Source organism: Sarcophilus harrisii, chromosome 4, assembly GCF_902635505.1.
Source record: "Sarcophilus harrisii chromosome 4, mSarHar1.11, whole genome shotgun sequence".
NCBI lineage: Eukaryota > Metazoa > Chordata > Mammalia > Dasyuromorphia > Dasyuridae > Sarcophilus > Sarcophilus harrisii.
In genome coordinates, this window is record NC_045429.1 from 133096265 (window position 1) to 133110803 (window position 14539).

The 14539-nt window shown below is 34.6% G+C and overlaps 1 protein-coding gene across 3 annotated transcripts in view; it reads left to right on the top strand.

Annotated features, from left to right (window-relative positions):
* The window catches only part of SERAC1 (serine active site containing 1), a 91562-nt gene that overhangs the window by 38734 nt on the left and 38289 nt on the right, over positions 1–14539 (top strand). For all 3 annotated transcript variants that reach the window (XM_031937570.1, XM_031937569.1, XM_031937568.1), the window contains exons 9-10: positions 1727–1840; positions 3172–3334. In XM_031937570.1, coding sequence (XP_031793430.1) covers positions 1727–1840; positions 3172–3334 — 277 coding nt within the window. The remainder of the gene's footprint in view (positions 1–1726; positions 1841–3171; positions 3335–14539) is intronic.

Below are 14539 nucleotides of genomic sequence, written 5' to 3' on the forward strand. Positions count from 1 at the left end.
TTAACTAGTCCCACCAAGATAAACAGAATAAAACCATTTATCTTGATTCCCTGGGCTGGTCTTTTGCAGAGGGAAGGGTTCAATGAAACTCTCCTTCAAGTAGTTTCTATATCATGGCCCCTACTCCCCAAGTCAGAGAGAGAGAGAGAGTTTCGAGGCTCCCCTCGTCATATTGATTAAAAATTATTTTAGAAAACCCTGTTGTTCAAATTATAAGTCTCTCTACTTTATATTTACTGTTCCTTTCTGCTACTATGTGATATGTACATTTATAAATTTATAAACCCCCATCTGTTTGAAGTTACCAGTTTTATGTTATAGTGTTATTCTTTATTTTGTTAAATAAGTTTTTATTGACATATTCTGTCTCTTACATCACCACTGCATGCATGTATTCCTTCTTTGTCCCCTCCCAGAGAGCATTTAATTCTATATGACACTTAGTATTTTTGGAGAGGAAAAAAAGGGAAAAAAAATTATTACAACTAATCAATACATTGAAAAAGTCCAAAAACATGTCATTTTGTAATACTTATGGATCTTCTACCTTCATGAAAGGGTAGATTGAGAGTGTCTTCTTATATCTCTTCATTTGAGGCTCACTTGATCCTTATAATTTTGTTACATGTCCTTTTAAATTTTTGTGTATGTCATTCATTTCAATTGTATATTATTCTCTTGACTCTGCCTACTTTATGTATCATCTATATATATCATGGATACTAAACCCTTATCAGAGAAAATTGATACAAAGATTTTTTTTTTTCATTTGACCACTTCCCTTCTTATCCCTGTGCAGATTCCCTCTTCTGTTGTAAACACTATATTATGTTCCTTTAGTTATTTTACTTTAATCTTTTTTTTTTTAAGTGTCTCTATTCCCACTGGTTTTCTTCCCTTCTCTCCTGATTCACTATTTTCATTTGCTATTCCCCCTTTCTCTCCTCCCCTTCAGCTAATCCTCTTCCTTAGTTTTGTTTGTTTGTTTGTTTTTGCTTAGGTAATTGGGGTTAAGTGACTTGCCCAGAGTCAGGGCTAGGAAGTGTTAAGTGTCTGGGCCTAATTTGAACTCAGGTTCTCCTGACTTCAGGACTGGTGCTATCTACTGTGCCACCTAGCTGCCCCCATTCCTTAGATTTTAAATTTAATTTTTTTTTATGTCCCTTTCCAGAAAGGATTTTTCTTACTCTCTTCATTATCTTCTTTCTATTTAGAACCTCATTCTCTGATTCATAATCCATGTAGTTACCTCACTTCTCTTTTCTCAGTATTTTTCATAAAATCAGTCTTCCAAGATTTCCATTCTGAATTTTCTCTGCACTCTAGGTGTTTTATGCTACTGTCTTATATGAGTTACTCCATGGATTCCCCTTTTCCATTGTACCTCACTCTTAGAACAATACCACTTATTGCAGTTGTCAGCCTCCTCTACCCTCTTCTGTACTCTGATTGATCTTTTTTCTACATTTGCTTGGAAATCTCTTCCTTGGGTTCATGCTTTTCTACTTCTCCAGGTGCCAGTTGCTCCCAGGAGTTCCAACTCCCATCCTCCCAGAACTAACTTTCTCAGAACTTACTCTGATCCATTTCATTTACATTTTTTAAAAGGTATTTGGTAACCTGTAGATGAAATCCAGCATTTCTCTTTATATCCAGTTGCTAAATAAAAACCCTAAGTTATATTTTTTCCTCCCAGTAAACTTTGCTCATTTTTTTCTGATTTTAGGGTGGTTTATGGTGTTTTGGAGGAAATGGACTTCCTTATGCTGAAAGTTTTGGTGAAGTTCCTTCGGCAACAGTAGAGATATTTTGTTTGGAGGCCTTACTGAAACATTCTGAGGTAACTAAACATTTAAAATTTCATTTAACATAAAAAATTCAAATCATATTCTTATATAAATTAAATTCTATAACAATGATTTTTAAACTTTTTCAACTTTGAGACTCATATTGTTTTCAGAAACTTTATTGAGCTATTCAAAGAAGGTTGGGCTGGTAGGTTATCATATGGTAACATGTAAAGTTTCCAACTGAATCATACTTTTTTTAGGGAATTTACAGAGTTGCTTCTTGGAACATTGACATTGCATTTTGAAAATCATGTTTGTTTAATATAACCCTTTTTTCCTGTCATGGGGTTAGGAGCTCAGCACAGAGTAGAGCAAGAATGTATATTTGGACATATAAGGAAACTTAGAAAAGCTAGCTTGAGTTTTGGTGGTTTAAAAATGGGGAATGAATTGATCATGCTCTCTTTCTAGGATTCTTACTCATTTGAATTTTATGATCCAGATTATTAAGATTTGAATATTGAAAGGTAAAAGAAATGTCTTGAAGTCATTCTGTAAAATTAGTGAGTAGTGGAGCTGGTTCAGTGTATGATGGGGGAGTGCAAATGAATTGTAGCATGAAGCAGTTTTTGTTCTGTTGTGCCCCATGTATCCTTTTCTTTTTAATTCTTCTTTGTTTGGCCCTCATCTTTCTCTTTTGTTGTACCTTGTGTCTTATTTTTAAACTTTAAATTACAATTGCAGTTCTGTTTTGTCTTTTTCTCGGATATTCCCTTCTTGATTTTTCCTTTGCCATTGTTTTGGGCTAGTTAGTGGAAGCTGTAGATGTAACTTAGCCTCCTAGTATTTAGGTTCAAAGTTGTTGTTGACACCTGACTATGCTTGTGTAGAAACAAGAGATAATCTTCTTCCATAGTGGAGACTTCAGGAATTAAATGGGGCTTTTACTAAGGTTGGAAAAGAACTTAGACTGAGAATCAACTGCAGAAACCAACTCACAACAAACTGCAGACACCACCTCACAACATAATTTGACATAGAAAGCAGTGTCCTAATTATTTAATCTAAATAAAATTCATAACAAAATGAAGATAGAATGTTGTTTATCACATATTTGTGGGATTTTTTTTTTTTTTTTTTAATGATTCTGACAGTAAGGAACATTTTTTTCTTCCACTTAGGTATGAAATTTGAATCTTTTTTCTTAGCTCAGGTCAAGTAATAAATGAAATGCAATGGTTTTCCAGGTTTGATGATTCATCTGGTCAGTTGCCTGTCCTTAGGATGGTTTTTATATGTGTACTGAAACTTAAATACTTAAATAATATGGTTAGGTCTGTATATTTTATAGCATCCAAATTTAATACATTTTTTATGTTAGATTGCTACACATTGTGATAAAATTGAAGCAAATGGCGGCCTGCAACTACTCCAGAGGATATACCAACTTCACAATGACTGCCCTAAAATACAGAGAAGTATAGTTCGTATTATTGGAAATATGGCATTGCATGAGCATCTTCATTCAGCTATAGTCCATTCAGGTAACAAGTTAATATATTTAAGTATTCTAGGTTTGGAAGTGTTTTTTAATTGCATTATGATTTTAAAAGATAATTAAAATTGATAATAGGAAGTTTAATTGTATATCTTGAAGCCTAAGACATTCTTCTTAGGATAAAGCTATTGATACTTTGAGTTTCTTAGGTAGATTTGGAAGTATAATTCTCAGGCTTATGTTCTTAATTTCATCAATTTATTGTTATGTGCTTTTTGCTAAAGTTCTAACTTCTAATATTTCATGAGACATGGGAGTGATGCTGAGTTCTTTTGAGCATGTATGCAGTTAATAGACTTTTGGTTTGTTGTCTGAGGACCATCCTTGCTAAAGTTGTAGAGGCTCTTTTCATAAGAATTCCCCCCTGCTCCCCCCAAAAAAACTAAAAAAACTACCACCAACAAACAACTAGATATCCTCTGCCAAAGTTGAAGAACCTTAAATAAACATTCAAAGCTGAAGTGTCAACATATTTTGAAATAGGTCATTAATAACATGCAGTAATTTCTTACTTGAGCAAAGCAAAATTTATTAATTTTATTATTTTATTAAATAGCAAACCTATTAGAGGATTGACTATAAGTCTATGAATTATTGTGGGTACTGCAGTTGGTCAAATCATCTACTAAATCACCATGAGAATGATGATTGTATCAGTACAAATACAAATGAAATCACATCCTTGAAATATGATTGATAGAGGTGCTTTATTTTGGTTCTCTAGAAGGCTATACATTATGAATTATTTCTTTTCCTTTCCATTTCTGGTTTAGTAACTACTTTATTAGTTTTTCCTTGAAGTTTATATGCTATTTTCAAAATTGCTGTGTTAATATCTTTAAGGATTTGGGATATTAGAAAGTATCCTTTCATTTTTTTCTTATTTAACAAAATAAAAAACCAATATTTCACAGTTTTTTTTTTCTATTGATTACTCCTTACTAGATTGCCTGTAAGTTTACACACTATGATTTTATTTTTATTTTTCATTTGTTTTATATATTTTTACTTTTCTGAATAGGAAAGGTATTTTTGGGTAAGTTGAAATTACATCCTTGAAATATGATTTACAGAGGTGCTATATTTTGATTCTCTAGAAAGCTATATATTTTGAATTGTGTCTCTTTTCCTTTCCATTTCTGATTTAGTGTCTACTTTATTAGTTTTTCCTTGACGTTTATGTGCAATTTTCAAAATTATTAGTTGTTGGTGTTGTTGTGAAGAATTTGGGATATTGGAAGGTATTCTTTCATCTTTTTTCTTACTTATTTAACAAAATAAAAAACTTTAATATTTGACTGTTTGTTTTTTTCCTATTGATTACAACTTACTAGATTTCCTGTAAGCTTTACACACTATGATTTTAAATATATTTCTTTAAGGTACTTTTGGGTATAATGTTCTGGTTAGCTCTCTGGAGGTCCTCCAAATGGACCTTGGTTTCAGCAGAATAATCACCACAAGAATAGTCAGGAATAAAATCCAAAGTCTTTATTATCTCCTTCACACTCTGTCTTCTTTGCCTGGGGCCAGGCTAGCTTTCTGGGGGACCTGCAGATGAGCCTTGATCTTAGTGAAGGAATGCAAGGAGGCAGGAGAGCCACCAGGATGGTGGGAGATAGAATGTCTTTCTTTGGGTCCTTGTTGGCCCTTATATTTAATAACCTCATTACAGCATACTGATTATGTGTGAACTTAGAAAACCATTACATCACTATGCTAAGTACTAAGTGTATATGTAAACTAGATAACCATTATCTCATCAATTCCTCTGAATTAACACCTTGTTTCAAGTATACTTTTCCAGAGTTCTGGCTCTCTATATTTGGGATTAAGTTTAATAGATGATATAGTTAGATAGTAAATATTTGCTGGTAGTTCATACAATTAACTCAAGCTATTCATAGCAATAAAATTATTTTTTTGTAACAAGGAGACCACAAGATGAGAAATGTTAAGGCTAATAATCATCTGTCAAATTGTATTGGGACCATTTACCTACTACCTTTAGGCAGTGAATTACTTAGCATTTTTTAAGTGCCAACTTTGTGCCAGGCATTGGAAATAAAAAGGAAGGGGAAAAAAATAGTCCCTATCTTTGGGAGCTCACAATCTAATGGGGGAGACAAAAAAATTTGTGCAAACAAGCTAAATATAGAATAAGTAGGAAACCATCAACGGGGGGTGGAGGGGGGAGGGAAGCACCAAAATTAAGAGGCATTAGGAAAAGCCTACTATAAAAATAAAAAGTTGGGTTTTTGTTGGAACATAAGGAATCTAGAGAAGCTAGGAGGCGCATGAAGAAGAAGAGCATTTAAGGTATCAGGAATAGCAGAGGAAATGTCCAGAGCCAAGAGATGGAGTATCTTGTTTGGGAAACAGCAAAGAAGTCACTATCACTTGATTGAAGAGTATGTGGAGGATAAAAGGTATAGGAAGATTGAAAAGGAGTACCTGTGTTTTAGAAAGATCACTGGGCAGCTAAATAGAGAAGGAATGGACTGGAGAGGGGAAAGACTTGTGATAGTTTGGTAATCTGATCAACCAAAAGGCTAGATAGTCTCAGATTTCAGGCTTGGGGTATGGGAAGACAGTGCTGTCTAGATTGTAATGGGCGAATTTACAGGGAATGATAAGGAACTCAGTTTTGGACATCTAGTTCAAGATATCTGAAAGGCAACTGGAGATTTGAGACTGGCAGAGGGGTTATGAAGGGTAAGTAGATATGAAAGTTACCAGCGTAAAGATATTTAAATCCATGGGAACTGATAAGGTCATGAAGTGAAATGGTACAGAGAGAGAGAAAGGTCCCACACAAGAGTCGTGTGTGATAGCCACACTTATTGGGTATGACCTAGATACAGATGCATTGAAAGGACCATATAGTAGTTGAATATTCACTGCTTTTCAGCTCATATGAATCTTGCCAGTTGAAGCTGATCTAATTTTTGTAAGAGGGTTTTAATTTTCTGTCCACCTGAATTATACTACACACTTAGATTAGAATCAAAGCCCCAAATCTCCTTGGTATAATTGGTTTATGACTATGGAAAATGGGTTTATGATTCTGACTCAGCTGGATATGAAAGATGCGATGTTGGGGAAAAGGGAACAGTTTGAAACAAATTATTATCATCCTTAATAATGAAGATAGCTGATAGATGGATAATCAGGTCGCTTTTTTTTTTTTTTGTGAAGATCATTATCCTTTTTCTATGTAGTTTAAAAAAATCTAGGACGATTTGCCTAAGTTAGAAGGCTTGTTTAGATTAAAAAAATAGACCCAGTTAAGCCAATAATACTTTTTCTATGTTTCTTTCCCTCTTATTCTGTCCACTTTAAGTCATTTGAAAGAGTAACCCAAAGGGGAAAGGATAAATTTTTTAAATTAGAAGACTGGAAATATAAAACAATAGGGGAAAAAAAGAAAAAGTGGGGTTCTCTAATATATAGTATAGCTCTTATTGAGGTGATGGAGAAATCTTAGCCTTGATGTTATCTCTTGTAAATAGTGAAGCTGAAGACAAGCCAATTAAATTATACTTTAATAATTCACTGAATTCATGATCTTATAGTTTACTCCCTCCAGTGGTGAAGATTGCTTACCCATTTACTTTTTCTCGCCTCATGCAATTCTTATCCATATTTTTCCTACAGTCAAAGAAAAAAAAAATACTATTACTCTTCTCTGTACTTTGACACAAATATTCGAGAAATAATTTTATGTAATTAACTAAATTTAAACTAATATTTAAGCTTTTGTGTCTTAGAGAGATGTCCTAACATACCCCATGACATATTTTTCACCTGAACAAGTGATTTAACCTTGGTCTGCCTCAGTTTTCTCATCTAAAAAATGGAATAATAATGACATCTACTTCCCAGGGTTATCATTCGTATAAGATGAGATAATATTTTTTAAGCACTTTACAAATCTTAAATGTTAGCTAGTGTGAGGGATGTAGAAGACCCTTACCCAAAATGATTACTCAGAGATCACTCAGTAGAAGGCAGAAAAGTTTTTTATTGAAAACCTCAGGAAGATGAGCCGTCCCTTCGTGAGATAAGAAAGAGAAAGCTCGAGGTAAGAGGGCTAAAGAAGTAGTAAAGATACATAGCTTTTATACAAGAAATTACATCACAAGTAAGAGAGCATTGAGAAGGGGAGAGGGAGGCATCTAATTGGTTGTTGCTATTTGGGGAGGTTGGAATGGAAGGTTTCTGTTTCCCTGAAATCTCCTAATTTCAAGGAAACAGAAAGTCAGGCCTTCAGGCTTAATTAAGCAGATAGTGGTCCAGCTAATAGACTAAATATCGATAAATGTCAAATACCAATAAATGTCATCAGCTCAGGTTAAATAAATATGTTTCTAGCTGGCCAAGGCTCAAGTATATATGAGCCTGCACATATCATACAGGTCATAGGGGAAACAAATAATAAAATACAGAAAAATAATTCATACATTCTTGCAAGTTCTTCACCTTATCTATTCCCCACACTAGTTATTATTAATATCAATATCATCTCCATCACTATCCCAAGGTAAATTTAGCTGCATTTATTGTAATCCTGAATAAGGAAAAGATGATAATATATTAAAATGCATTTTGGATTTAATATGCAAAAACAAAAGTTACTGTGAATTGTGGTGTTCTCTTCTTTTTCATAATATAATGGTTCTTTCTGGGAGCAGATTTCTTGGGGAGGTTTTTCTGGAGGTAGCCTTAGTTTCGGTTCCAAGTAATAATCACTCCAAATGCAGCTAGGTGTTAAAAGTTCAAATCTTTTATTATCTCCGGTTTCTGAATCTTCTTCTTGGGGCCTAGTTAGCTTTCTTAGAGGCCTATCTCTCCTTGGCTCCAAGAGCTCTTGCTGCTAATCTTTTGCCTCTGCCAGCTTCAGCTTCTCTTCTTCCAAAGGTCTCCAGCCAGCACCAAGGTGGAAGATGGAATGAATTTGATTTGCCTCCGAGAGAGGGCTTCTGTACCTCCTAGAGTACCTCTGTGTCTGTCCCAGAGTGCTCTCTGGCCCTAAGAGCTTCTTGCTTATATGAGCTCTCTAAAGGTGTGAACACAAGCATTGTTTCTATCAGTTCCACTTAGTACCTTGTTTCAAGTTCTGGCCCATAACATCTCCTTGTAAGATAGATCAATCATACTGAACCATGCTAAATTAGATAACTGACTTATCACTTTGTAAGGATTCTAACAGGGAATTGACTTCCTAGATCCCCTCAGTTCTCTTAAGAACTCAAAATGACCTTCTGATCAATAGCTTAATCTTTTCTCTTTGGAGGACTTTGAGTCAACCTCTTCAAGGAATTGTGGTGATTAAATAAGTCCCAAGAGACATAATTTTGGGGTAATTTAATCATATTATTAATAAGGCCAGAATTTTTAATAATAAAATGTCCATTGTTTGGCCATTTTTCTTCAACCAAAGACCCCTCATAGTATTGGGCTCATAGTTCATAGAATGCTCTTAGAATAGTAGGTGATCACTACACACCTGTCAGATTGGCTAAGATGACAGGAAAAAATAATGATGATTGTTGGAGGGGATGTGGGAAAACTGGGACATTGATGCATTGTTGGTGGAGTTGTGAACGAATCCAACCATTTTGGAGAGTAGTTTGGAACTATGCTCAAAAAGTTATCAAACTGTGCATACTCTTTGATCCAGCAGTGTTACTACTGGGCTTATATCCCAAAGAGATTATAAAGAAGGGAAAGGGACCTGTATGTGCACGAATGTTTGTGGCAGCCCTTTTTGTAGTGGCTAAAAACTGGAAACTGAATGGATGTCCATCAGTTGGAGAATGGCTGAATAAATTGTGGTATATGAATATTATGGAATATTACTGTTCTGTAAGAAATGACCAACAGGATGATTTCAGAAAGGCCTGGAGAGACTTACACGAACTGATTGAGTGAAATGAGCAGGACCAGGAGATCATTATATACTTCAACAACAATACTATATGATGACCAGTTCTGATGGACCAGGCCATCCTCAGCAACGAGATCAACCAAATCATTTCCAATGGAGCAGTAATGAACTGAACCAGCTATACCCAGAAAAAGAACTCTGGGAGATGACTAAAAACCATTACATTGAATTCCCAATCCCTATATTTATGCACACCTGCATTTTTGATTTCCTTCACAAGCTAATTGTACAATATTTCAGAGTCTGATTCTTTTTGTACAGCAAAATAACGTTTTGGTCATGTATACTTATTGTGTATCTAATTTATATTTTAATATATTTAACATCTACTGGTCATCCTGCCATCTAGGGGAGGGGGTGGGGGGGTAAGAGGTGAAAAATTGGAACAAGAGGTTTGGCAATTGTTAATGCTGTAAAGTTACCCATTCATATATCCTGTAAATAAAAGGCTATTAAAAAATAAAAAATAAAAAAAAAAGAATAGTAGGTGATCCTACTTGGAAGAGTAAGCAATCAACTTTGATTAGTTAATACTTAATGAGAAAATGAATATTATAATGACCAGGGTGGGCTATATTACAAAGAGGGTCTTGGGTATATGGTGGGAATCACTTAACTCTTGGTCAAAGAGATTTGTTCCTTTCCATATCACTTGACAAGAGGGTGGATCCACATTTTCCCAAACCTGTCTAAGCAAGCACAACAAACAGGAATGCACTTATTACCCAAACTTAGAATTCTTTTACTGCCATGGATTAGATCTCAGCTACCTTGAGTGGTATGTCTTTTAGGGGCATTTCCCATACTGATTGATGTCTAGTTGAGACAGTAGAAAAGAGTAAAAACCTTGCTCCTAATATAGCAGTTAGTCATTAAATAAAGAGAGAGAGATAATTTCTCACAGGATAAACTAAAATGAGATTGCTGTTGAGTCAGTAGCCTGATTATTTTGGGGTAGGGAAGGTAACTAGATTAGAGTTGTTTGTTATCACCTTTAATCTCTTTCCTTAAAAAAAAGACATTACCTTTTGTTCTGCTTCCTTTCTGAAAGGTAAAAGTTTTTTAAGGTTTTTTAACCTAGAGAAATGATCTAATAATAATCTATTCTAATTCACTTTTACTAAAAATAGATTTTTTTTTTGGCTGAGTGACTTGCCCAAGGTCACACAGCTAGGAAGTATTAAGTGTCTGAGCTCAGATTTGAATTCAGGTCCTCCTGATTTTAGGACTGGTGCTCTATCCACTGTACCACCTCACTGTCCCTAAAAATATATTTTTAATATGCATCCTCAATAGAGTTCAACTGCTTTCACTGGTGGACTTTCTCTAGGGTTTGTTTGGAGGTTTTTTGTTTTGTTTTTAAATAAATTCTCTTTAATATCCAAATGTAACATTCCTGAATTATCCCTAACTCTTAATATGATGATAGGCTACTTTTCTGAGCCTACATTTCCTGAATGATTTCATTTCTTCCATTTGTCTGATTCAAGTCATCAGTGGGAATATATCTCAGCTTGTATATGTCTAACAAACTACATGGCAGATTATATTGAAGTCTAAACTGGAATTCAGAAATATCTGCCTCTAAAATTATAATTGTTCTGTGACTGTGGCAAGTCCATTATTCCCTGGATAACCTAGGCAATTCCTTGAGATAATACATGGGTGGTTGCAATCTGAATTAATGTAGCTATATCCCACAACTTTTTCAGTCCATCCCCTCCCTTTTCTAATTCTTTGCTACCACAAAAAGAGATAATTAAAAATATTTTTGTATATATAGCTTCTTTTCGTTTTCCTGATCTCTTTGGGGATATAGACCCAGCAGTGCTATTGCTGGATCAAAAGAGTATACACAATTTTATAGCTCTTTGATCATACCTCCAAATTGTTCTCTAAAATGGTTGGTTCAGTTCATAACTCCATCAGCAGTGCATTAGTATAGCTATTTTCTCACATTACTTCCAGCATGTCATTTTCCTTTTCTGTCATCAGCTAATCAGATAGGTATGAGGTAGTATCTCAAAGTTGTTTTAATTTGCATTTCTCAAATGAATAGTGACTTAGAGAATTTTTTTCACGCCAAGAAGCAACAGATGGAACAAAACATGGAACAATTGGTTTAAGATTGGAAGAGAGTATGGCAAGACTGTTTATTGATATCTTATTTATTTAATTTATATGCAGAGTACATCATGTAAAATGCCAGGCTAATTGAATCAAAAGCTGGAATTAAGGTTGCTGAAAGAAATAGCAATAATCTCAGATCTGTAGATACCATTCTGATGGCAGAAAGTGAAGAAGAATAAGAAGTCTTTTGCTGAAGGTGAAAGAAGAGAGCGTTGGAGCTGGCTTGAAGCTTAACATCATAAAACTAACATCGTAGTAACTGGTTCTATCACTTCCTGGCAAATATAAGAAGAATTACTGTAAGATTTTATATGCTTGGGTCCAAAGATCATTGCTGACAGTGCCTGCGGCTATGTGATTAAGACACTTGCTCCATCATCTTGTGAGAGCTGGACTACAGGAAAGTTGAGCACTGCAGAATCAGCTTTTTCAAATTGTAGTGCTGGAGCAAATTTTTGAGAGTCTCTTGGACAGCAAAGAGATCACATCAGTCAATACTTAATTAAATTAGACACTTCACTGAAAGGTCATAAACTGAAGCTGAAACTTTACTACTTCATCTACATAATGAGAAAACTGGACTTTTTTTTTCTTTTTTAAAAGCTTTTAATTTACAAAGCCATATGCATGGGTAATTTTTCCAACATTCACCCTGGTATAACCTTTTGTTCCAAATTTTCCCCTCCTTACCCCCACCCCCTCCCCTAGCTGGCAAGTAGTTTAATACATGTTGAAATACATGTTAGATCCAATATATGTATACATATTTATAGTTACCTTGTTGCACAACAAAAATCAGATCAAGAAGGAAGAAGAAGGAAAAACTGAGAAAGAAAACAAAATGCAAGCAAATAACAACAGAGAGAGTGAAAATGCTGTGTTGTGGTCTACACTCTTGTTCCCATCATTCTCTCTCTGGGCATAGATGGCTCTATTCATCACTGCACAATTGAAACTGGTTTGAATCATCTCATTGCTGAAGAGAACCACATCCATCAGAATTGATCATCTGAGTCTTGTTGCTGTGTACAATGATCTCCTGGTTCTGCTCACTTCATTTAATATCAGTTCATGTAAGTCTCTTTTGGCCTCTCTGAAATCATCCTGCTGGTTGTTTCTTACAGAACAATAGTATTCCATAACATTCATATACCATGATTTATTCAGCCATTCTCCATTTGATGGGCATTCATTCAGTTTCCATTTTCTTGCCACTACAAACAGGGCTGCTACAAACATTTTTGTATATCCAGATCCCTTTCCCTCCTTTAGGATCTCTTTGGGATATAAGCCCAGGAGAAACACTGCTGGGGCAAAGGCTATGCACAATTTAATAAGTTTTTGAACATAGTTCCAGACTGCTCTCCAGAATGGTTGTCTCCGTTCACAATTCTACCAACAATGTATCGGTATCCCAGTTTTTCCACCTCCCCTCCAACATTTGTCATTATCTTTTCCAAGATAGGACTTTTTGGAAAAAACCTTGATGTTAGGAAAGATGGAAGGTAAAAGGAAAAGGAGCAGAGGATGAGATGGCTCTATAGGATCATGGAAACAACAGCCTTGGGCTTGGACAGACTTTGAAAGCCAGTGGAGAAGAGAAGACCACGGTCATGACTGGATGACTGAGCAACAACCACTACCATTTCAGTTCTTGGATTGATAATGGTTTAGTTGGGTGTCATACTATACTTTTAAAAAATTCCTCTCCATCCCTCCCCCCCAACTATGAAATATAATCATTTGTAACATTTTGCAAATAAGTTTATATTCTAAACTGCTGTTAGTTTTAGTGACATGTCTGTCTTTTTTTGGCAAAGAGAGCAAATGTTTTTTCGCTGAGATGATTTCTGTACTCTTTTGCCCTCCTTTCTATTGTGGTCATTTTTTTTTAAACTTTTATAAGAAATGATGATAGTCAATATCTTTTGCTTTTTCTTTGTCCCATTTTCATTTTTAGAAGCTTATTTCAACAGATCAGGATAGAACTTTGCACTACTGCCAAGGTAAGAGCAGTGTCTTTTTTTTTTTTTTTTTTTTTTTTTTTTTTTGTCTTTAGCCATATTTTGGATCTGATATTGATTGTGACTTATGATCTAACTAGTTCATAGTCTGACTGCAAGCAAATTCTTGAATCAGAAATTGTTTCTACTTAGATATCCAATCATTTCCAAGCTACTTAAAATAGCTTCTTGCAAGATTGTTTGGGTACCTTCCTTTCTCTTGTTGAGGAAAATGCTTCATCATATATACATATGAGGCTTCTGGTTCATCTGTAAATTATTTGTCACTTTTTCTTTCCTACTATCAAACTGGAATTTTCATTCTCTGTAACAGATATTATCATTTAAGTTTCCACTTATCTTCATCTTTTTGCTTATGCTTAGCACTGTGAGGTAATACGACCAAGCTTCCTTTGATTTTTGTTGCCTTTGAATACCCAATGAAATTAATTCCCGATTTTACCTCTCCATCATATATAGGTATGGGTCATCTTTTATTCATTGATTCGTTTTACTGGAAGACTTAAAAATCAGGTTTTAGAAATTCATCTTTTTCATCCTCTTTTCTCTGGAAACCCTTCCTCAAATATGAAAGGGAACAAAAACCAAACATGAATAATCAAACCAAATTCCCCCATTGACCATATTAAAAATATATATTTATTTCTTCTCTGCAATGAATCTGTCTCTTCTCTGAAGGTTTGTAGTATCTTTCATTATGAGTTCACTGGAATCAGAATAATTGTGCTGATCATTTCTAAATTTTTTAAAGTTGTTTACTTTTCAATATTGTTGTTATTTATACCTATTATTTTCCTAATTCTCCTTACTTTACTCTGTATCAATTCATGTAAGTTTTTCCAGGTTTCTCTGAAACCATCCCCTTAGTCATTTCTTATAGTACTGTTATATGCCATCAAATTCATATTATAACTTGCTCAACTATTCATTCCTCAAATGATGGGCATCCTTTAACTTTCCATTTATTTACCGCTCCAAAAAGAGATAAAAAGATCTTTGTATATCTTTAAATCCTTTATTGAAGGTTTGTTTTGCTAAGGGTTAATTCCTCTCTTATTACCCCATATCCCTGCTTTCTTTTTCTACT